The sequence below is a fragment of the Mustela putorius genome, unplaced genomic scaffold, assembly GCF_011764305.1.
Source record: "Mustela putorius furo isolate JIRA1106 unplaced genomic scaffold, ASM1176430v1.1 tig00003909_pilon_pilon_pilon, whole genome shotgun sequence".
In the NCBI taxonomy this organism is placed as follows: Eukaryota; Metazoa; Chordata; class Mammalia; order Carnivora; family Mustelidae; genus Mustela; species Mustela putorius.
The window spans coordinates 35365766-35388314 of record NW_025422057.1 but is presented as its reverse complement, the minus strand read 5'-3'; the positions used below and the strand labels follow the sequence as shown (position 1 = coordinate 35388314).

The 22549-nt window shown below is 39.2% G+C and overlaps 1 protein-coding gene across 3 annotated transcripts in view; it reads left to right on the top strand.

Annotated features, from left to right (window-relative positions):
- Window positions 1-22549, top strand: part of PCGF5 (polycomb group ring finger 5) — a 123671-nt gene that overhangs the window by 35925 nt on the left and 65197 nt on the right. The window contains exons 1-2 of one of the 3 annotated variants that reach the window (XM_045068905.1): window positions 12070-12298; window positions 14333-14621. In XM_045068905.1, coding sequence (XP_044924840.1) covers window positions 14510-14621 — 112 coding nt within the window. In that variant the 5' untranslated portion in view covers window positions 12070-12298; window positions 14333-14509. Of the gene's footprint in view, window positions 1-12069; window positions 12299-14332; window positions 14622-22549 lie in introns of those variants that run through there. The other 2 variants (XM_045068903.1, XM_045068904.1) reach the window with 2 other exon arrangements.

Genomic DNA, 22549 nt, shown 5'->3' with positions numbered 1-22549 from the left:
GCTGTGCTGACAGGGATAAGATAGAGAATTGAATCTGAATAAATCAAAATGGAAAATAGCTCTGAATATCCCTACAAGAATTGCAGTGCCTAACTTCGATAACTCATGCATGCTAATTCTGTTTGTTGTACTTACTCTTTGGGTGGACAAGAAAATGGAAAGCAGTTCTCTCCATAAAAACAGGAATTCCATTTCATACCTTTCCTTGAAGTCATTCTTTCTCTTAGCTGTAAGATTTTTAACTGGAAGTAAGTTTAATTCATCTAGTAAGAAGTTTGAATTTTTACTATGCTTCTTTTTATAAAAATGTGAATAAGCTGGACTTCAGTCCTATCTTCATGGTGGAAAGTTGTATGAAAAAAAATTTACAGCATAAGCATTATGCTTCCTGAAGAAACCACATCCTCAAAGGATAATGTTACAAAACATTTACATTTTTGTTTATCATGATAAGTTTTACTTCCTAAGTGTTACTTGTCTATATTTTGACTCTGAATATTATAGATGTTTTCATATATGGTAAGGAGTGTTCTTATATGCAGTTTAAAAAGGGTTTCAAAGGTCAAAGTTTATAAATAGTTCTGGTGTAGCGCTCCAAGTATAATGCCATCATGTACTGAGAGCAATAGTTGTTAATTCTTGGTGATATTTATGCCTTATAAAACATAATAGAAATAATCAGTTTAAAATGAGTGTGACTGGAGTGCCTGGGTATCTCAGTGGGTTAAGTCTCTTCCTTCCGCTTGGGTCATGGTTCGGGGTCCTGGGATTGAGCCCCGCATTGGGTTCAGCAGGGAGCCTGCTTCCCCCTCTCCCTCTGCCTGCCTCTATGCCTACTTGTGATCTCTCTGTCAAATAAAAAAAAAAAAATCTAAAAAAAAATGAGTGTGACTGTTATGTTTGAAGAAGCACATCTCTCTAGTTCTTCATCTGTGCAGTCTTTAATATATACTGTGCATATGTGTGTGTGTATGTATACGTTTATGTGTGTATGTATCAAGGAGTCCCTGTAACTGTTTGGCCATGTGTAGCACGGAGTAGTTCTATGCCAGGTATTCTAAGTATTACCTTGAATCAGATTCCTTTGAATGGATCCAAAAGAATGTCTAGAATTAAATACATGATAAATTGATTTTAAAATAAATATGTTCTGGCTTATATACTTGGCAATTATATTAATATAAATGGGGATTCACTACCCCTCCCTTTCTATGTAGTTCAGTCAACCCCTGTCTGGCTTTCTTCTTTCCCTAGTTACCCCAGTGTCATCATCCTGACTTTTCTATTAACTCCTTTCTTCTACCCACTGTATCTACAATTCTCTACCCTTTAGGTCAGTCCATTTAATCCTTTGTGCTGCTTCTCTACCAGCGTGGCTGGTTGCAAATCAGTACCACTAGAAAGATGTTAGCCAATTCCAATACTGCTGGGTTCTTTGGTTTCAGTTTTGGGTTCTTGTGGGAGGGGTTATTTGTTTTTATTATTCTTATGTATGTGCCTGGACAAATTCTCTCTCATTTCCCAGCCATGATCCTAAATTTGATCATTCTCCATAAATTCTTTAACACAGAGGTAGCTGAGCTGTGATTCCCTCTTCTGACAGGAACCTCCCAGGTGGGAATTTCCACTCCCCTACCACAGAGAGTTCTGGTGCTGCTGCTCCAGTCTCTGCCTGGGTCACCATATGGCCATCTTCCCTCTGCATCTGTATCTGCACATGGTAATCTCCCTGCCTTTCTCCTGTTCTTATAAGGACACTAGTCCTATTGGAGTAAGAGCCCAGCTACTCTAGCATGACCTATTGTAACTTCATTATACCTTCAAAGACTTTATTTCTGAATAAAGTCACACGCACAGCTACGGGTTAGAACTTCAACATGTCTTTTTGAGGGACATAGTTTAATCCATAACAGGTATTTGGAATACATCTGTGTAATAATTAACATGTAATACTTAACATGTGTGTTGAGGGTTTGTGTTTCATGTGGCATACATATTATGATGAAGTTAATGACCCAAGGATAGAAGTGTGAAACATTCACGTGGTTGCTGAGTATGGGTATTGTACCACACATGTCAACTTTTAAAAGTTGAATTCTCTTTATTCAGTTTTATTGATGACTAGTTTATTGTTAGATACTTCTAAAGTGATTTAATTTACATAACATAAAGTCTTCATGTAAGCACTCATGCCTGTGCTTATAAATTCGGTTCCTAATTACAGAAATTCTTTCCTTTTCCAGCAGAAATGAGTACTCCACTTAAAACTTCAGACTTTATTGGTAAAAAAATGATTAATTGTTCAGGAAATACTATAAAGGAAACTGATATACTAATTTATAATTATCAAGTTCCAATTAACTTCCTTGTCAGTATTTGTGATAAGCATCATTCTTCTAAAATTTTTAGGAAGTGAAGTACCACTGTAAGTTGTTCAAATCAAGAACAACAATTCTTGACAAAACTTACCTTTTAAAAGCACAAATGAGTACATGTAATTGCCTCTCTTCCTTGGATTTTTCTGCAGTTTTCTTAATTTAGTCAATTAAAATGCCAATATTCAAATGATCTAATATTAAAGCCTCCTCCTTTGTAATTTAGAAGTATAGTAGTGAATGGACCTCAGTTATGATAACTTATGTGAAAAGTACTTCGAAACTCTTTTACCCTTTCCACAGATTCTTCTTGATTTGCCTAGAACAGTCCATCCAGAAAGCTGGAAGGGAAGCATATCATTACAGCCTATCAGCTTCATCATAAGAATAGAAGCATCCCTCCCTCTCCTCAGACTGTCAAGCCAGATCTACTTCCCACAGCTCCAGTATCCTCCTTTTAAATATGTCTTCTCTTGTTGGAGCTGCTGTTCTTTAAAGGAAGCAGGATGGTGAACACTTACCACCTTGCCTTTATGGCCTCTTCTCAGACCAGGACCAGGCTGCTGAAGCTGACCATGGGGAGACTGGCAGTGACATAGGCACACATTCTAGCAGGACTTCCCAGGTCAGGCCAGCTTGTAGTGCTATCTCAAAGTCTATAAGCAGATAGCTTACCCCTCGAAGCCCTGTTTTTTTCTCTTAGATTAGCACTCTAGAATCCCAGGTAGAATGGGGAAATACTTTCTCTTTAAATGCCACTGGGACTATACAGTGTCTTGAAGTTGGAGGTGAGAGACTAAGTCTGCTCTTCAGCGAACACGAGAGAATGTTTTTATTTAATATTCCTTTCCTCTGTGTTGCCAGACTTTCTCCATTGTGATGTAGGAGAAAGATCAGATTATATTTAGCTTCTAAATAGTGAAAGTTCGTTTCTGTCTGAGTTATTCAATGATGATGATAGTGATGATGATGGTGGTGATGATGACAGTAGTTAAGCCATTCTATCTATTCTATTCATTGCCTGGAAAATAGAAATCATAAAGTTAAGGTGTTACACTAAGACAAGAGCTTATTGGGATTGTAGAAGTTTTCAACACTGGGACACAGGAAAGTTTGTATTGGATATCATCTGTACGTGTTCACAGAGATATGCTCTTGATCAGGAATTGGCAAATAATACCCCAAAGGCCAATCTAGTTTGCCACCTGTTTCTTAAATAAAGTTTTATTGGAACACAGCTATACCCATTTGTTTGTTTATGTGTTGTTTTGGGCAGATTTACCCTATATGGGTAGAATGGAGTTACAACAGAAACCATGTAATCCACAAAGCCTGAGATATTTACCATCTAACCCTTACAGATAAAATTTGCCAGCCCCTGCTCTGGGTAATGCTTCCAAATTGTAAAACCCATAATTGAAGAACTTTAAGGGTCATTAGAGATCATGTATCCCAAGTCTAAAGCAATGTCATAGATGGGTAGACCAAGGCTCATGAATGGTCATGAGCCAATTTGCCAATGGTCTTAATTGTTTGCTGTGATCTTCTTTTCCTTTTTAGAAAAGGAAGCTTTTTCTTCCTTTTTATCATGGCAAAATATACATAAAATAAATTTTACCATGTTAACCATGTTTCAGGTGTGTAGTTCAATGGCATTAAATACATTCATATTGTTGTACAACCATGTCCACCATCTATCTTCAGAACTTTTTCACCAACCTAAACTGAAACTCTATACCCAGTAACCTAACTCTCCACTCCCCCTACCCCTAGTTCTGGCAACTACCATTGTACTTTTTGTCTCTATGAATTTGACTACTGTAGATACTTCATTTGAATAGAATCATACAATGCTTGTCCTTTTGTAACTAGCTTATCCAAAATTTTTTCTTAATTGAAGGAAATGTGCTTTACAGAACCAAGAAAATTCTAGCCTTATCCCTGACTTATTTACCACTTGACTTGGCCCAAAGAAACTGATCAACTTAATATTCTCAGCTCTTAAAATAGCACATTTTATTATCTTTCTCGAAGGAATTCAGTAGTGTCATAGTATTAGTCAGCTATAGTTTTTAAAAAATCTTAAAATTTATAGTAGAATAGTTGCAAATATTAATTTCGCACTTCAGGAATTTGCTTCCAGAATTTTGGTATAAGGGAACACAAATGAATACTCAGAAAGTAACTTTGTGGTCATTGGAATCAGAGTCAAAGATGAGGCATGATCATTCAAGTCTCGTGAACCAATGATGGGTAGGCTCAGAGCATACTTCCCTGGTGACTAGTTCAAAATTTGCCAAATTCAGTGTCTCCCTGTCCTAGACAATGCTGCCTATGCACAACTCACATCTTGCCCTTTGCTCATCATTCTTTTTCTGTTTGCATAAAGCTACCCAGATGGGATAAAATATAATTGATTATATTTTAGTTTACTATCACATTTCAGTTCTGCCTCCCTAAGACTATCCCTAGGTCACTCATTTGGAATTTTGAGTGTTCATAAAATTCTTTAGATTTCTGTGCATCCTATTTCTTGATTTCACCTTGAGTAATTTAAGTTGTGATTTTCATATTTTACTCATTTGCCTCTTAGAAGTAACCTTACTTTAAAATTCTTATAGGTCAAGAAAGGGCAACTGTCAGGAAAGTTAGGTGACTCAGTGTTGCCTGTACATACATCCTCAAAGCAAGTAGATCATACTAATGCATTTGTTCTAAGTATTTGTTTGTCATTGGGCCTTAAATTATGTCTTTTGTTTTATTGCTGTTTTGTCCAAATAGTGGGGAAGGATATGGATACGAAATTCTCAAGATGAATTCAGTGTTGTTTGCTTACTAAGTGTACTAAGTGCATTGCTGGTATTATCTCCTTAAAATCCCCTTAAGCCCCCCTGAAATACGTACTTTTATTATATCCATTTAGGTTATGAGGAAACTGAGAGACAGAATAGTTCTTTGCCCTATGACATATAGCCAGTAAGAGACTGTGCCCACAGCATTTGGATGGCTCAGTCAGTTAAGTGTCTGCCTTTGGCTCAGGTCATGATCCCAGGGCCTGGGATCAAGTTCCACATGGGGGGTGGGGATGGGAAGGTCCCTGCTTAGTGGGTAGTCTGCTTCTCCCTCTGCCCCTCCCCCTGCTCTTGATCTCTCTCTCTCTCTCATTCTGTCTTTCTCTCTCAAATAAATAAAATCTTAAAAAGAGAGATTGTACCAGAACTTGAACGTTGGCAGTCTTGACTGCAAAGTCAGATTTCATTTATTTGCTTGTTCATCTGTTCATTCATTTATTCCAACAAATATTTAATGAGATCCTGTTATTTTTTTTTAATTTTTTAAAAGATTTTATTTATTTATTTGACAGAGAGGTAGAGAGCATAAGTAAGCAGAGCAGCAGGCAGAGGGAGAGAGAGAAACAGGCTCTCTGCTGAGCAGGGAGCTTGATGAGGGGCTCGATCCCAGGACCCTGGAATCGTGACCTGAGCTGAAGGCAGCCGCTTAACCAACTGAGCCACCTGGGCACCCCAGAGATCCTGTTATGTTTTAGAATTGATTCAAGGGATACAACAGTAATGATAAAAGCCCTGTCTTCATGGAGCTTATGCTGCTAACCACTTTTGTTTTTTAATATATCAAAGATATTATTTTATTATTATAACCACTTTCTATGAACCATTTTGTATTCTCCTTCATCATGTGTTCTAAGATGCTTGGATGCTAGTGCTTTTTTCAGCTTCTCATCAAGAATCTATTAGGAGGTTTTGGTAAGTGGTAGGATCTTTTCCAGTCAGCAAGGATAACCCCTTACAACAGACAGAAGTGAAGAAACCATTGAAGACACATACTGTTTCTTTCTTCTTGAACTATCACAGACAAGCTATTACATAGCTTCTGAAACTTCTGTGGGGTTTATCACCCTGAAGCCCAAGAATTAAGACTATCTACCTCATAAGTCATGTTGCCCTGCTTTAATTTAGGCCTGTGTTCTCTTAGTTTTCCTGCAAACCTGAACACAAAGTAATCAGTATCTTAGTCATTAAGTGTGAATAGTTGAAGACCATATGAACACACACTAATTTGCTTTTTGTGTTCAAGAGTGTTTTCTTGGTTTGGTTTGGTTTGGTTTTGATCCAAGACAGAATTGTGAAGTTCAAGAGAGAAGGTTGTCTTTGGTGCTTTGCTCTTCTCTTTCAGTTACACTTGCCTTCCTCCTGCTGGTTCCCGGACCTCCCAGCCAGCAAAGTGTTACAGTTAATATCCTGCTAAAGTGTTAAGTCATAACTAAAGCCTCCTGCCCTTCCCTGGCCTCTCTCCCTTCCTTTAGACTAAGAAGTCTACTAATCCTGGTGAGCAAGGAGCTCCTAGCTCCAGAGATGGTTCGTGAGGACTTGACTGTGACCATGCCCAGAGATTTTGCATTTTAATGGAAAACATTACATTTCTGCTACCCCTTCATCTGAGAGGAGTAAATAAAGATTTAACACACACTAATGCAATGTTGAACTAACCCAGTTTATTACACATTTGGGGGGAATTAGTTTTCTTTGTGTGTCTTTGAATTGCTTAGTATGAAATACTTGGGTTTTCCCATCTTTTTAAAAATTGGGTGTGATAAATACTGAGTCCAGAGGAAGGAATACTTGGTGACCATTGCATGCCTTACTTTATGCTGTGTCCTACATTCATGGCCTTGCCTGGAGTGTCTCATTCATCCTGTAAACTCTCTCAGCATCCAGGACCTCTGCTGGGTGGTACAGGATTACCAGGTACTATTCGACTGCTGGGGGTCTACAGGATTGACACTTAAACCTTATATTTTTACAGTCCTTTACAGCTGATAATTTTAAAAAAAACTTATCTCATTTAATCTTCTATATGCTCATTATAATAACACACAAATATAGAAAGAAAAGACTAGTGATTAAGGTAACATTAATCTCAGTTTTCATAAAAAGAAAATGAAGCCAAGGGAGCTTAAGTGACTTGCCCTGACAGAAAACCAGGTTCTCTTTCTAGGTCCAGTGTCCCTTCCTCTGAACCACAGCTACCTCTAAAATGACGACTTTTTCAAATCATGTGCCTAGTCTCCTCTGGTATTTGAATGTTTATGTCACTAAATTTTTATCTTGCACTTGCCCCATTTGAATTTCATATCTTTTTTTGGTAGGGCTTTTTTCCCTAACTTTTCTATAATCACTCCTAAGTTAGAATCATCTACATTCAAATTTGATGGAATATTCTTAGTTTCTGCATGTCAGTCATTTGTCCACTGGTGATCCTGAAGGATTTAATCTGACCTCCCAAAATAACAGTTGTGGTTTTGTCATGATGTTTTAAAGTATCCACAGCCCTGATGATGGGAGTGATGGGAGTAAATGCAGTTTTTCCTTATAGTCTGTACCTATTTTAGTTACATTCTCTGTTCTTCCAGTATAAATGGAACTTGCTCCAGCCAACTGTTGAAATTGCAGTAAAGAAAATACAGCTAGTTTTTTCTGCCTCTCAAAAGAGGGGGGAAAAAAACAAGTTTTGTTAGTCTGTCTTTTTAGCATAATGTACTTAAGGCACTTTAAAATATTTATTTAGCTAGTTGCACAGTCTTTCATAGACTAATCTTGTCCCTCTACCTAACGCTATTTATCTGTACTTCCTTTTAGGTGTATTGACTTAATTTCTCTCTTTTTTTCTGACATTCCCATTTATTTTTCATATCCGTAGCTTTTAGTATTTTCCCTTGCAGTCTTTATTACTGGCAGAGTCTTGAGCATGTAGGGCTAATTTTTTGACCATCAGTAGCACTCCTTCCTTCAGCTGGAGTTTTTGTCATTTAATACTTTATTAATAAATTTGGTGTATTGCTCTATAATTGTTTCCTGTGGATAAGTCTCTATTCCCTGTTGTGATTTTAATTAGTAGTCCTAGATTGCAGGGATTATGCCTAACATATCTTTGGAAAGATCCCTCCAAGAAGAAGCCAGACAAAGAATACACAGAATACGTCTTAGAGTGCGTGCAAATATTCAGCTTTTCAGCCAGTATTTATTTAAACGCTTACCATTTTGTCATCTGTTCTGCTAGTGAAGCACAATCAAGCCATGGGTCACCTGGGCTTATGCACTAGTAGGAGGTTAACCAGTCAGTTCAAGACAGTGTGATGTGGGACTTGAGAGAGTAAGTTGAGTTGTTATGTATGTATGTTGTATATGTATATCAAAGACGCTCTTCAAAAACATCAAGGTGTCTGGGAAGGTAGTCTTTGATATTGTCAGATAACTGAAGGATAAACAAGGGTTGACCAGATTTAGCAAGGGAGGGGAGGGGTAAGGAAGTTGGGACAGGATGCGCTTTTGAAAGGAAGAAGACCCATCTTTCTAGCTAGAGGGTAAAAATGTTCTTTAGGGCAAAAGAATAAGTTCAGGGGAAATGCTATAGACATGATGGGGATCTGGAAAGGGCTTATTAAGTGTTTGAGCATCAACCTAAGAACAGAGGTTTTTAAACTGGGGAACAGCATGATCCAATTTGTAGTTAGAGAGTCCTCTGGTTGTGCTATGAGGAATGGTTGTACAGATAAGAGCTATAGCTAAGAATTCATTGAAGTAATGGAGGGTAGAGATAATAATAATCTCAACCTGGTCAGGTTAAGTGGAAGGATTCAAGAGACATTTAGTAGAGAGAGTCCTTGAGAATTATTGATTACAGGGGAGAGGTGCATTACGAGAAAAAGAGACATGGCTGAGGGTGATTGGAGGAACTTCGGTTCTGTTCCCTTCTCATACCCCCATCACTGATTTTAGGTAGTCATAGATTTTGAGCTGTCATATCCATGGCTATAAAATAAATACATTTGGACCCAGGGGAATGCTTTAAATTTTACTATTTTCTAAAATCTCTGTAAGAAGACTTTTATAGAAGATAATTTTATGTTAGAGATATTCTATATAAAAAGATTAACTAGCATACTGAGGTACATAAAATAATTTACAAAAATGAAGAAGCCATCTCATTTAATATCCCAGGGGAAATGTAAAGTTCTAACCCCATTTTTATACATTATGCTATTAAACATCAGTTCATGGATAATATATTAGCCAAAGACAGAATGCAAACTTTTCAGTATAGAATTATCCCTTCCCAGCCTTAACTGAAATAAAAATCTAGACATAAAATATAAGTATTGAAAATGTTTGTTAGGTATACGGGTAGATCCAAGTAGTTGCTAGAGTTACCAAGAGCCATTTGTGGTTCCCTGGAAGAGTCTGGATCAATGATCAAATGAAACAAGTTTCTGCTTTGGGATTAGGCTTCTTTGGTAGGAACTCACCAGTGGCAGCTTCCTCCTTGAGACCATATAGACAGTTATTTGTCTCTCTCCCTTCACCCACTCTTCTCTCCCTTTGTTCCTTATTTTCTTTCAAGTTAACACGTTTCTTACCCAACCTCTCTTGAAATCCTGGACTTAAGAAGTTCCCTTGAGAAATGTAAATGCTATGGAACTGGTACCTTTGTTTTGGTCTTGGTTTTACCAAAAGCAGGTCTGTGATTATGAACTTGCCACTTTTCAGGATCTTGGTTTCTACATTTGTAAAATGAGAAGGCTGAAGTAGATTCATGATAAGGGGAATCCCAGCTATGATTCTTTTATCTGCCTCCCCACCCCCAGTCCTGCATATCCAATTGCTTCCAGGTCTTTGTTTATTTGAGGGCCCCACTGGTACTCGAGATTTGTTATCAGAGCTGCCCTCTCACATTGAGGCTTCTATGGTTTGTTCCAGCCCCACCGCCAGAACCAGAGGACTGAGAAGTGAGTTACTGGAAAGCATTCCCAGGTGGGGTGGTTGCTGAAGAGGGAAAAGGAGAAACCACTGAACATTTTACTACAGATCCTCCAGGGACACAGGCACAGATTTCCTTACAAAGGCTGTGTTTCTCTCTCCCACTCCTAAGTCCACTGTCTGCAGTCTGGGTTATGGCAATGCACCCTCTACACCTGTCTTCCGGTCCTACTCTAGCATATTCCTCACTCCTTCCATTTCTAAGGAAAGCCGTCCTAATATCCATCCTCGAACTCATTTCCTCAGGGAATGTTGATTAATCCCACTTACTATCAATCACCAATCACATTTAAGCCCCCCGCCTTGGACCTCTATTAAGTGTTATTCTTTAAAAACATTTTTTTAATGGGTTCAGATGCAAAATAGGAAAATACCAATATATAATAGTATATACAGTAGTGTATTCCATTGCTTGAAACAGGGTGACTTTTCACATTTTGATCTGTTTTTTCTCTGAGATGAAAGATCTGAAAGTACCCTTCACCTATAAAGTCATTTAACCAAACTTGTTTTCTGTGCTCATTGTGAGTGCTTGACTTATTGAAGCTGATCCTAGCTTAGAAATTGGCATGTATGCTTTTGCAAAATGGTTCTTACAGGGACTATAAAAATGTGGTCCTTGAAAGCTGTTTGAGAAAATGTATTGCTCCCGCTGTGATATTAGCAATGGTATTTTTTATATGTTATGTTCCCTCTACATAAGATTAACTATAAATTAGATATGTTTTAAAAGATGTCTTTCTCTACTGTTTTGATGTATTCAAATTTGAAATAGATCTTGGAACACCTGTTTGGTTGCTGGACCAATGGTTGTTGGGTTTGTTGGTTTACCACTAGAACCATCTCCACAATCTATCCCTCTGATAATAAGGATAGTGACTACTTTCAATAGGAGATAAAACAAATACTTTGCATTAATCCTCCACCCCAACCCAGTACTGTCAGTTCCCCAGCCCCCACCACTCTCACTTATACAGAAGCAGAATGATGTAATTACAACACCTTTTCCTCTAATACATAAATTGAAACCACCCTTTACTGATTTCCTTTGGGATGTTTGTTTTAACTTTTGTTTTACTGGTGGAGACCACACTGATTTGCCTGACACCCTAGGATTACTTGATTGCAGTCTTCTAAGAAGCAAAGAACCAGGTCTAATTTAATGTTTAGCAAAATAGAGGTTGCGGTAGAAATTTGTAAGTTTTTGGAATGCAGTAGAATAGGATTGAATGACGTTAAGGAATCCTTTAATGCATGCCTTTGAATAAATCTTTAGCAGTGAATGGTCTCTTGTAGATCTCAAAGCCACTAGAAAGAGACCTGGGGTGTTTGTTTTTAACCTTGCAAATAGTAATAACTCTTTACCTTTCTTCTGATACTCCCACCCACGAACCCCCCCATGCCCCCACCACAACGTTCCTGCTTGCTTACGGTCATCAACAGCCCCCACCCCACAGTAGCAAGTTCATTAGTGATTTTTGCATAAGGTGCAAATCAAGGAATGTCTTCGTCCCCGCTGCGCGCAGGTGGGACTGGCTTGGGGAAGACGCAGCTGAGTAGACACTTTCGCAGGGTGACTCATTGTCAACACTGACCACTGCTTTTAAACCCACCAGGGAAAATGTACCAGACATTGTTATGATGAAAACAACCGGGAGGGGTGATGAGGAGAAGAACCGAGATAAAATTTGGCCAAGGCCACGTGTCGCACTGAAGCCACCGCAGCAGGGCGAGCGGAGAGGCTAAGGCACCTGCTAGGAGCGCGGGCAGGCGGGCGTGGCCTGCGGGCGTGGCGCCGGGGGCGTGGCCGGGGGCGTGGCCGGCCGGCGGCCCCGGCGGTTGAAAGGGGGTGGAGTTGCCCTTGGAGGCGGCACCGGCCCTGGGCCCCGAGGCCCGCCGCGCCCTATCGGGCCCGAGCCGAGTGGCCCCGCGGAGCCGGCGCGCTCCCGCCTGCAGGGGGAGGGCGGACGGGGCGCGGGGACCGGCCAGGCCGCGGCGGGCGCTGTTTCTCTTTCACTTTCCTTCCCTCTGAGGCCGGCGCGCTGGCGGGCGAGGAGCGGTGGTGGCGGCGGCGGCGGCGGCCGCGGGGTAGGTACCGGGCGGGCTGGAGAGGCGGCCGAGGGGCCCAGGCCGCCCCCGCGCTCCCAGCGCAAGTTTGCGCCTGGGGCGGGAGCGGCATCTCTAGGCACCTGCCGCGGCCGGCCTTGCCTGAAGCCGGGAGAGCCCCTCGGGGCCGGGAATAGGGGTGGCTAGCGGGGCTCCGGGGGCTTCGGAACCGCGTCCTGCCCTCGGGCGCGGAGAGGGCGGCGGGCTGCCGGCGCTCGGCCCCGGGGGAGGCGGCGCGTCCTCCCACGCGTAGCCCCGGCCGGGCCGGAGCAGCGCGTCCTCCCGGCCCGGGCCCGCGCACCTGCCGGGCCGGCGGGTCGGACTAGTGCTCGGACCGCCCAGGGCCGTGGCGCCGGGTCCCGCCGGAGGACGCGGAAAAGTTCCGTGTCGCCCCGTCACTGCAAGTACTTGCTTCCTTTAACTGTCTTGGTGACAGGGCTCTGTGGCTTACTCTCTTCATACCTCCCGAGGTCGGGACCGTGCATTTCCTCTTTCAGAAGACTCTCAGCTCTGGAGCTTCCTGGCAAACCTGTGGAAAAGGCAGGGCCGTTAGTCCTTATGTATAGCGGAGAAGCTGAGACCCGGGCACGGGTATTAAATGCCTTACTGAAGGTCATACAGGGCAAAGGACCAGAACCCAGACCCCCTTGGCTGTTATTTATGCTCCCTTTATGTTACACCCTGGGCATAACTTTCCTGAGCGAGTGGGATGGGATCACGCAGAACCTATTCCATGCACATTCTTAATGGCGATGTGTCCGTGGAATGATGCCTTTTGCCTCCCCGCTTGCTTTATAACTGTGAGTTAACAGCTAAGATAGAAGAAAAGTTCCTGTTTATAGGATTAACTTGGGAAATCAATACCTTGTTTTCTCAGAGAACACATTTGTTTGTGAGAAACCTTTTAAACTTTATTTTTTCTTTAACAATCCCATCTACCAGCCAACAAGGCTAAATATTTCTGGGGGGAAAATAATGACTTTTAGCTTTTACTGTGTGCTAGCTTTATGTATATGGTCTCATTTAATCCTCACTACTCTTAGGGAACTGGCACTCTTATTTTTATTTTACAGTTTAAACAAACGGATTTAGAGAGAATAAGTAACGTTGCCTAGGTTATACATTTACTAAATGTGAGTAGTTGCTATCAGAGATTGTGTAGTCTAATAGAGGACCTAAAGAATGAATGTAACTATGAATCAAAAGGAAAATGTTACAAAAAAAGAAGGATTAAACTTGAGAGTACAGTGAGGGTAAATTTGGAGAAGGGTTTCAAAGGATGTAGGTAGGATTTAGACAAAATAAGGGAGGGCTTGTTGGGCACAGAGTATATTGCCCATGCAGAATGGACTGTGAGAGAGTGATCCTTTCAGTTTGCCTAAAGAAAAGTGTTGAAGGGTATGCTAACGTCAGCCTGTGGAAGGTCTTATATGGAAAGCTAAGGAATTTAAATGTCTTTCTGTTTGTAAAAAGGAGACATTGGCAGTCTCTGAGAAGAAGACCCGAATGTGATAGAATAAAATAAAGCTGGCAGAATGAAGATGGACTGCAGGTGGAGAAGTAAGCTTAAGTAGGGTGGCTATGGATGGAATAGAAAAGGACATCAACTTGATTTCGCTGACCAGATGTACAAAATGGAAATAGGAAGCATATTGGTAGGGAGGACAGTGACTTCAGTTTTGAATCTTATAACCTGTATTGGTAAGAACTCCTAACAAAGCAGTCAAGCAGATAGTTAAAATGCATTACTGTAGAGGTAAAGATACCAAAACTGGAGTTAACCACCTTGGGTGTCATTTTTTAGAGTTCATAGTGAAGGCTCCAGGATTTGATGTATCTGTTATCCTGAATTAAATCATAGCAGGTTTACAAATTAATGTGATAGTAAGAGACATGTTCTGTTCACCCATTCACCTAATTGGGAGCATGTAACACTTGCCGCTAATATGTTATTAATATAGTATGAGGAATTTGACACTTTTTTCTCTTATCTTTTTAAAATTACTGTGGAAACAGATATGGGAAAGCCAGATCACCAAAAGGAGTGATGACCAGCGATCTCATGATAAATCTGGATGTTAGTTCTCATGCCTCAGGACATCCAGTTGGGAACTCCATACCAGCTCCTGGGATCAAACTTCATCCACTTACTACCCCTCTTTGCCTGAACTACTAAAGCCTAGTTAACCACGAATGGCTACCCAAAGGAAACACTTGGTGAAAGATTTCAATCCTTACATCACCTGCTACATCTGTAAAGGGTACCTGATCAAGCCAACTACAGTGACGGAATGCCTCCATACCTGTGAGTAGTCTTTTATGTCCTTTACCCATCAGAAGTTATGGGTTACATTTGTTCTCTTAAAACTACCACATTTTTTTTTTAATATCTAGATTTTCACTTTCAAAACGATGAGTATTCCAAGAATCATTAACTTTTGAGTTTATTTTCAGGATTAAATTTGTCATTGGGATACCAGTGGCATGAAATTTTTCTTGTATTTTTTTCTTATTATGTAATAGTTGACTTTTATCTAATCTTAATGTTCTAAAAATCATAAACATGTTGTTATTGGTTATAGTTTTTTAAAAATTGAACTATTTTAGGTTTTTGATTTTTAAAAAAAAGTATATCACAGACACTCACTCTGTCTCTCTGAAATAATAAAATCTTTAAGAAAAAATAAACCAAGCCTAAATAGATTTTGGGAAAAAAATATTAAAGTTTATTGAAGGACTTGTTCTGCTCCCAGGTTTTGTTTGGGTATGCGTACTTCAGTTCATTGGCTTTTTTATGTCCCTTTACTGAGGTATGGTTGACATACAAAAAAAAAAAAGGTACATATTTAATGTATACAACTTGATGAGTTTAGGGATAAGTATAGACCCATGAAAACATCACCACATCTGTGCCATAAACCTGTCCATTACCCCCAAAAGTTTTCTCCCAGCTCTTATTATTATTATTTTTGTGATATGAACACTTAAAATTTACCCTTTTAGCAAATTTTAAGCATACAACACAGTAATGTTAACTATAGGCTATTCTGTGCAGTGGATCTCTAGGACTTACTCATCTGTTTAACTGACATTCTGTACCCTTTGACCAAAAACCCTGCAACTTCTGCATCACCTGAGATCTTGTTAGAAATGCACATTATCAGGCCCCACTCCAGAATACTGAATCAGAAACTCTGGGAGTAGGCCCAGCAATCTATGTTCAGTAAGCCCTCTAGGTGATTCTGAAGCATGATCAACTTTGAAAATCTCTGTTCTAATATGATCATATCTGTGGAACTCTTACCAAGTTTCTTTGTCACCTAGCCTATCAGTAGAAGACGGTTTGGTGGATCAGTGGTGGTGAGGTCCATGTGTGTGTACTTTGGAAAACCTTTCCAAGTGATGAGGATATATATGGCCTTTGGTTATTACCAGCCTATGCTATTCAATTAACAATTAACTATGAATGGTCTTGAAATACTAATTTACTATTGCCCTGTATCATTATTTAACCTGAATATTTGCCAGTTCAATATCATCAAGCAAATATTTATCGAATATGTACTGTGTGCCAGGCACCATCCATTCCAGAACGGATGCAACTGTGAACAAAATAGAGTAAAAAATCTATGCTCTTGTGAAGTTTAATATTCTAGTGGAATTTAACATTCTAGTGTTTATTATGAAACCGATAATAAACATGTGCCACGTTAGATAGTGATGAATGCTATAAAGGGAACAAAGAAGGGCTGTAGGTAGGACAGATGGGGTTATTTTACATAGAGTGTCAGGGCTGACATCTTTGATAAGATGACATTTGAACGCAAACCTGAAGGAACTGACCTCTGTGGATATGTGGGAAGAGCATTCTAGACAAGAGGGAAAAGCCAGTATAAATAAGGCTTTGAGGCAGGGAGGTTTATACAACAGCAGTCACTGCAGGTCCCCTGAAAGATTATAGAGTCTTCAACCAGAGTAAAGAGGTGTGAGACTGGAGCCTGGGAAGAGTGATTGGATCGTGGATGTATTTTGGAGGAGGACCCAGTGGATGTGGTTACTCTAGGACAAGGACTTTCTGTTACACTTCCATGTTTCCTGCTATACCAAGCATGGTACCAAGACATGGTCCCAGTCTGTTTTGTTTTGTTCCTTCTAATATTTGTGCATTATTTTCGCATTTGGATTTCTCTAGCAAAAACCATCAACTCTGGAAAATGAGAATAAAGCCCAGATTCTCCCAATTTCTGCCTTTCTTACACAGATTTTATATCTGTTTTTCTGAAAGAAAATTTTCTCTGGGGCATAATGAAATCTCAATTTAAATGTCACTTTTTGGGAGGAAAACAAAAGATTTCAGAAGTATAAACAGGTTATAAGCAAGGGCAATGTTTATGTTTACAATAGCAGTTTAAAGTCTAAAGGGGTAAATGAAAGTTTAATTGCACAAGTCATTCTAGCCTGAAAAACTCCTTGGCTGTCATCAAGCCCCTTTACTGAGAGAAAACGTACATAGCTGAAGTGGAATTAAAAAACAGTGGTGAATCATAAATGTGACCTTTATCATCAGCAGGAATACAGAATAGCAGAGTAAATGATGAAGTAAGGTACTCAACCCAGTGTCTGTGGAGACCTGACAATCCTGTAGTACTCATCTTAATGCACTTTCTGGTCCCTCGATTTCTGGGTATTATTTTTGTTTGTATTTATGTTGGGGCTTGTAAGCAAAAACTATCCTGTTTGCAAAGTATCCTCTTATTTGTAATGATAAAGAATACTGCAAAGCAGTGTTCCTCAGTCATTTGTTGGGTCTTTGATTTTACCCAGTTTTCTTATGTATAATGTGGGTCCTATTTAATGATACTGCGATTTGAGAGAGTAGGAAATAGAAAAGTCAGATGGCCAAATGGGAGAGGAGGAAAGTGAGAAATGTTAAGTGATATTCTAGTACACCATAATATTTTTAATCTTGATTTAGGCAAATAAAAAGGGTATCTTACTAAAATAACTTTGTACAAATACTATGGTTTTGTGAGTCTTTCTCCCATTGAGAAATTCTGGAGCTAACCTTGCCTGGCTTCCCCATCGATGTAGAAATAAGGGCCAACAGGACCAGCAGGATGACTGACTACAGTAGCCCTTGAAGATGTTAGCTCCACAGCTGCATGGGAAGAAAGAGGAAGGGCCAGTTAGAAGGCTGGGAGAGGCAGAGATGGCAGGGTAGACTGTGTCCCAGGTTCTTGGCAAAGAGTTGCAAAAAAACAAAACAAAACAAAGAACTCTTATAAAAGCCCCAGTATAAGTATGCTCATATCTCACCTGTTAACAACACTTCTCTTCAGCAGGCCAAGGACACTTGATAAAAAGATGAAATTTTAAAACAAGATAGAAATTAAAACAGAAACAAGTCATAGCTTTGAATGGTCACTTGATGCTAGATGAATTAAAATCCACATTAACTATGGTTATAGATCTATGAGATAACTTTAACCCAAATAAAAAAATACCTTAAGGAAATAAACATGTCTACCCAAATAATAGATAATTATTGAATTACTCAAAATAATTAGTTCTCAGGCACTTTGCTAGCCACTGGGGCAGAGTGGTAAAAAAGACAAATTCAGAACTTAAAATCTATCAAGAAAAACTCATAAGCCAAGAAGAAATTTCTACATGTGTATTTGGATCTTTTTCTTTTCTGCGTGAGCTCATCTACTGTGGGACTTAAGCTGCATGTGCTGATGTCTCCCAGATCTTTTTTTCTGGCATAGACCTTCCTTCTGAGTTTCAGAATCCTACTCGATATGCACTTGGGTGTCCACCTGGGACTCCTCATTGTCAAAAAATGAATGAATGGGATGCCGACACTGAGTTATCCACCAGGAAAATAAGCTCCACACTTGACTCTGTTTATCCTCCCTAACAAAATGGGGACTGAGTCCTGTCTGGCTTCTTTAATATCTCTCAAATCTGTCCCTTCACTTAAGTCCTCCTGTTACTGTTCTCTCAGACCCTCATTACTTCTCACCAGTCACCACAGCCCACTTCTAACCTGTGTCAATGCCTGACCATTTGAAGTAGCTCCTGTCTTCATCACTCACTCTTCAACCACCCCAGAATTTCCTAGAGATATCCTAGTGCTCTCAGGAGAAATTAAAGCTACTTAGCTATGCCCACCTCTTCCTCCCTTACCACCTACTTCACACACATGTACATACTTGGCTCAGCTGTGTGTTCTCTTGGAATGCACTTAGCCCATATGCCCGGCTGGCCGTTACCCATCCTTTAAAACTCTTCTCCTCCAAGATATGCCACCTACCTGGAACCACAGGCAGATTTGGTGTATCCTTGGTACTTGGTACTTGAGTGCTTAATAATGATTAAATGAATAAATAGGTGGCCAATTTGTTGATTATTTTACTGTTTTTCCTTTTAAAGATTCACATGCAGTAATAAGTAGCTTGAAAGGCATGTAGGCAGTGTCAGTTAGGATTTACGAATTTTGAAAAACTGTCTCCTACAGTATAGGTGGAAGCCATGTAGGTCTTTGGGAGAGATGCTGGACTGGAGACCAGAGATTGGCAGTTCTAGAGTAAGGGATGCTCTGTCTCTTGTACCGGGATCCTCAGAAAGTTTTTGAGGTTACTTAGAGTATATTTGCTTGTGGTTGTATAGATTGTTGGCTTAAAATGAAAGACTTTTCACTTAACTTAACTTAGAAACAAAGGAGCTTTGTTCCAGGAGCAAAAATGTGAAGAATACAGTGTATTGGTTCTTAACTCTTTTGTGGTTAGAGGACTTCTTAAGAGTTTGATGATTCTTTCCTCAGGGGGTGGGGGTCATACACATAGAAATCTGTGGTATGGGAAAGGAAAGCTTTCTTCTTTGTGCCCTTTCAGAGATTATGGTGGTAATCCCTTCACTAGGTACAAATTCTTTGGAAAAACATTGTTGTACTTAGTTTTTAATTTATGCATAGAAGACAGGTTAATTGATAATTAAGCGTAGTTGATGTGACAGTTAAGGGACTTGGTGATTTTATGTGATAATTAGTAAACATGAAGGAACAATTAATCAGAAGATGATAAAATTTAAGTATGACCAACCATTTATTGTTTTGGAAAACGTGTTATAAATACATAAGTATTTTAAGGTATAGAGATCTCTTGATTGTGTAGATATTCAATGTTTAAAACCCTGGGCTACATACACTTGCTATTCAAAGTGCGGGCTCCAGGCTAGTGGCTTCCACCAGCAGAAACATTATCTGGGAACTTGTAAAAAGTGCAAATTCTTGAGCCTTGCCGTATACCTGCTGAATCAAAGTCTCTGCGGGCAAGGCTAGAAATCCGTGTAATAAGAAGCTCTTCAGGTGATTCTGTGGTGTACGAGTTTGAAAAGCACAGCTCATGACCAGACATTTATAATACTAGCATACTTCAGTCAGGCAGTTTATAATCAGACAGTAATTAAATCATACCATAATGAAAATAAATGCTAATAAAAGGTAAACTAATAGCTATTATTTATTGAATATTTGTTGTATTTGTGGTCATGAGCTTTACATTTATTATCATATTTAATCTTCCCAAGAACCTTCTAGCTAGGTGGGATTATTTAATCATTCAACACCTACATTGTCCCAGTCATTCTTCTAGCCCGTGGAAACAGGGCAATAAACAAGATCTGCCTAATCTTTGCCCTCCTGGCACTTGTGGTCTAATAGGAGAGGCAGACAATAAGCTGGTAAACAGTGTCATTTCGGATGTTATGTGTATCAAATGCTGAGAAAAAAATAAAACAGAGGAAGGTCTTTCTTGGGAGTTACCATTTGAGCAGAGACCAAAATAAAAGAAAATAGCAAGTTGTGAGAAGGCTTGAAGGAAGAGCATTTCAGATTTTATTCCAGTATTTTTCATAGAGACAGGACACAGAAAGTTTAAGTAACAAAGCTAGTAAATGCTGGAGCTGGATTCTGAATCCTGAACATCTGACTCTGGCATATCTTTATAATTAATTATGACATTTTCCTAATTTTATTTTTTCTTCTTTCTGCTTGGTTTTGTCTTTTGAAATTTCGTCAAGTAAACAAGTGAATTTAAGTATATGTATATATATACATATATATGTATATATAGGCTTTGTATGTATATAAAAAGCCTCTTCCTGCTATGTTTGCATGACAGGATACTTGTCTAATGTACCCAATCATGATATGAATTTATTAATTCTGAATGAATAGCCATTATAATGAAGTTACAAATTGAACTTTCCAATAATGTATTCTTTATATATAATTCAATTTTTAGGGCCAAGACTTGTTTTTAGAATAAAAACCAAAGGCCTAATTAGAAATTACATTTAAATTCTCAATAGGTAGCAAATATAATGTTTCAGGAATGTATTAGAAATGAGGTCATTGGTACATTGTTAGATCTTTCAAACAATATTTTGGCAGAAACTAGTCACTCATTCATGAAAGTGATTATAGCATTCATTTTGATGATTCTTTTTAAGTAAGAGTAATTATAGGTCTTAAACAGTCTAGGTGTCATCTGTTATTAACAATAATGCTAAAGAAAATTGTATTAAATTTATGGTTCTTTTAGCTTTTGAAACTGCATTAGATAGTAAAGAATGTTGAAACAGTTGAGCAAAATATCATAGTGGACACTCAAAGCCAAAACTAGGGGCTAACAAATTAAAAAATGAAATTGTCTTATATTGGCTTCTGATAATAAATTATATTTAGGTCATAATCATTTGGAACCAATACCACTGATAAGAGTGAGAAAAAATATCTACCCTAAAATATGTAATTATTAAGAGTTAGAAGTCACGGTTAGTGCACAAGTATGTTTAAGAGTCTAGGCACAGGCGCTTCTGGGTGACTCAGTTGATTAAAGCATCCAACTCTTGATTTTGGCTCAGGTCACTATCTCAGGGTCATAAGATCAAGCTATGCACATTGGGCTCCATGCTGAGTGTGGTGTCCACTTAAGATTCTCTCTCCCTCTCCCTTTGCCCCACAAACCGCTGACAGCATTCTCTCTCTATGCCTATATAAATAGAGTTTGTTAAAAAAAAAAAAAGTCTGACACATGTTTGAATGTAAACAATATGAATAAGTACAATTCAAACATGTAGAAAAGACAAAAGATAATTTCTCTTTGGATACTTTGAAGACTTTTTTATAACTGCTGATGTTTTATAACACTGGTTTTTACCAGACTACTATATTATATCAAAAATTTAAAAATCGATGGACAAATCTTTGTTCTCTCAGAATGCTCAACCACTGAATTTCTTTATTCAGCAGAAAATTATTGTATTTTGGAAAACTAAAACTTTCAAATTTGTGTTGAATTAACTTTTTTAAATTGTCAGAAAGATTGCTAGTAAACTCAGAGAAAATCTTTTCCCTTACCTAAATTGAAAATGTAGGCTGATCTCTGACTTGACTATAATAAGACACTATAGGCCCTAGAATCCTGCCTCCCTCTATGATTCCTAACCCCATGTCCTTGTTTATTCCATAAATATTTACTGAGCATCTTCTCCTCCAGGTACTATACTAGGCACCTAGGACACATGAGGCAGCACAGAAGGCAATAGTGAAATCATAGTGTATTGTGGAAGGTGCTAAATGCTGTTAAAAAAAAAAAAAAGGAGAGTCAAGCTAGGTAAAGGGAATTGGGCTGTCAGTGAGATGTTACAATTTAAAATAAGCCTATGTTCAGGGTAGACTTCATTTAATGACATTTGAACAGACTGAAGGAGGCGAAGGAGTTAGCTTATCACAGGTCTGAGGGGAGCATATTTCAGGTAGAGAAACAGCAAGAGCAAAGGCTCTAAGGAGGCACGTGCCTGTCAGGCTGCAAAGTGGCCGGGAGTCCACTATGGCTGGACGGCAGGGAACGAAGCAGAATTGGGAAAGTTAATGGGGTGATGTGGGCCCCAGGCCCAGTGCACAGTTCTTGGTGGCCATCTTAAGGATTTTGGCTTTTACTCTGAGAGAAATGAAGACCCAATTCAGCAGGGTTTTGAGTGGAGGAATGACATGATCTGACTTAAATTTAAAAGGATCATTCAGATGACCATTGAAAATGGACCTGTTAGGAATAATTACAATAAGCCAAGCAGGAGGTAGTGATGGCTTATGCAACGTGGTGGTGGTGGTGGGCAAAGTGGTCAGATTCTGGTTCTATTTTGTAGGTAGAGTTGTATTTGCCAATG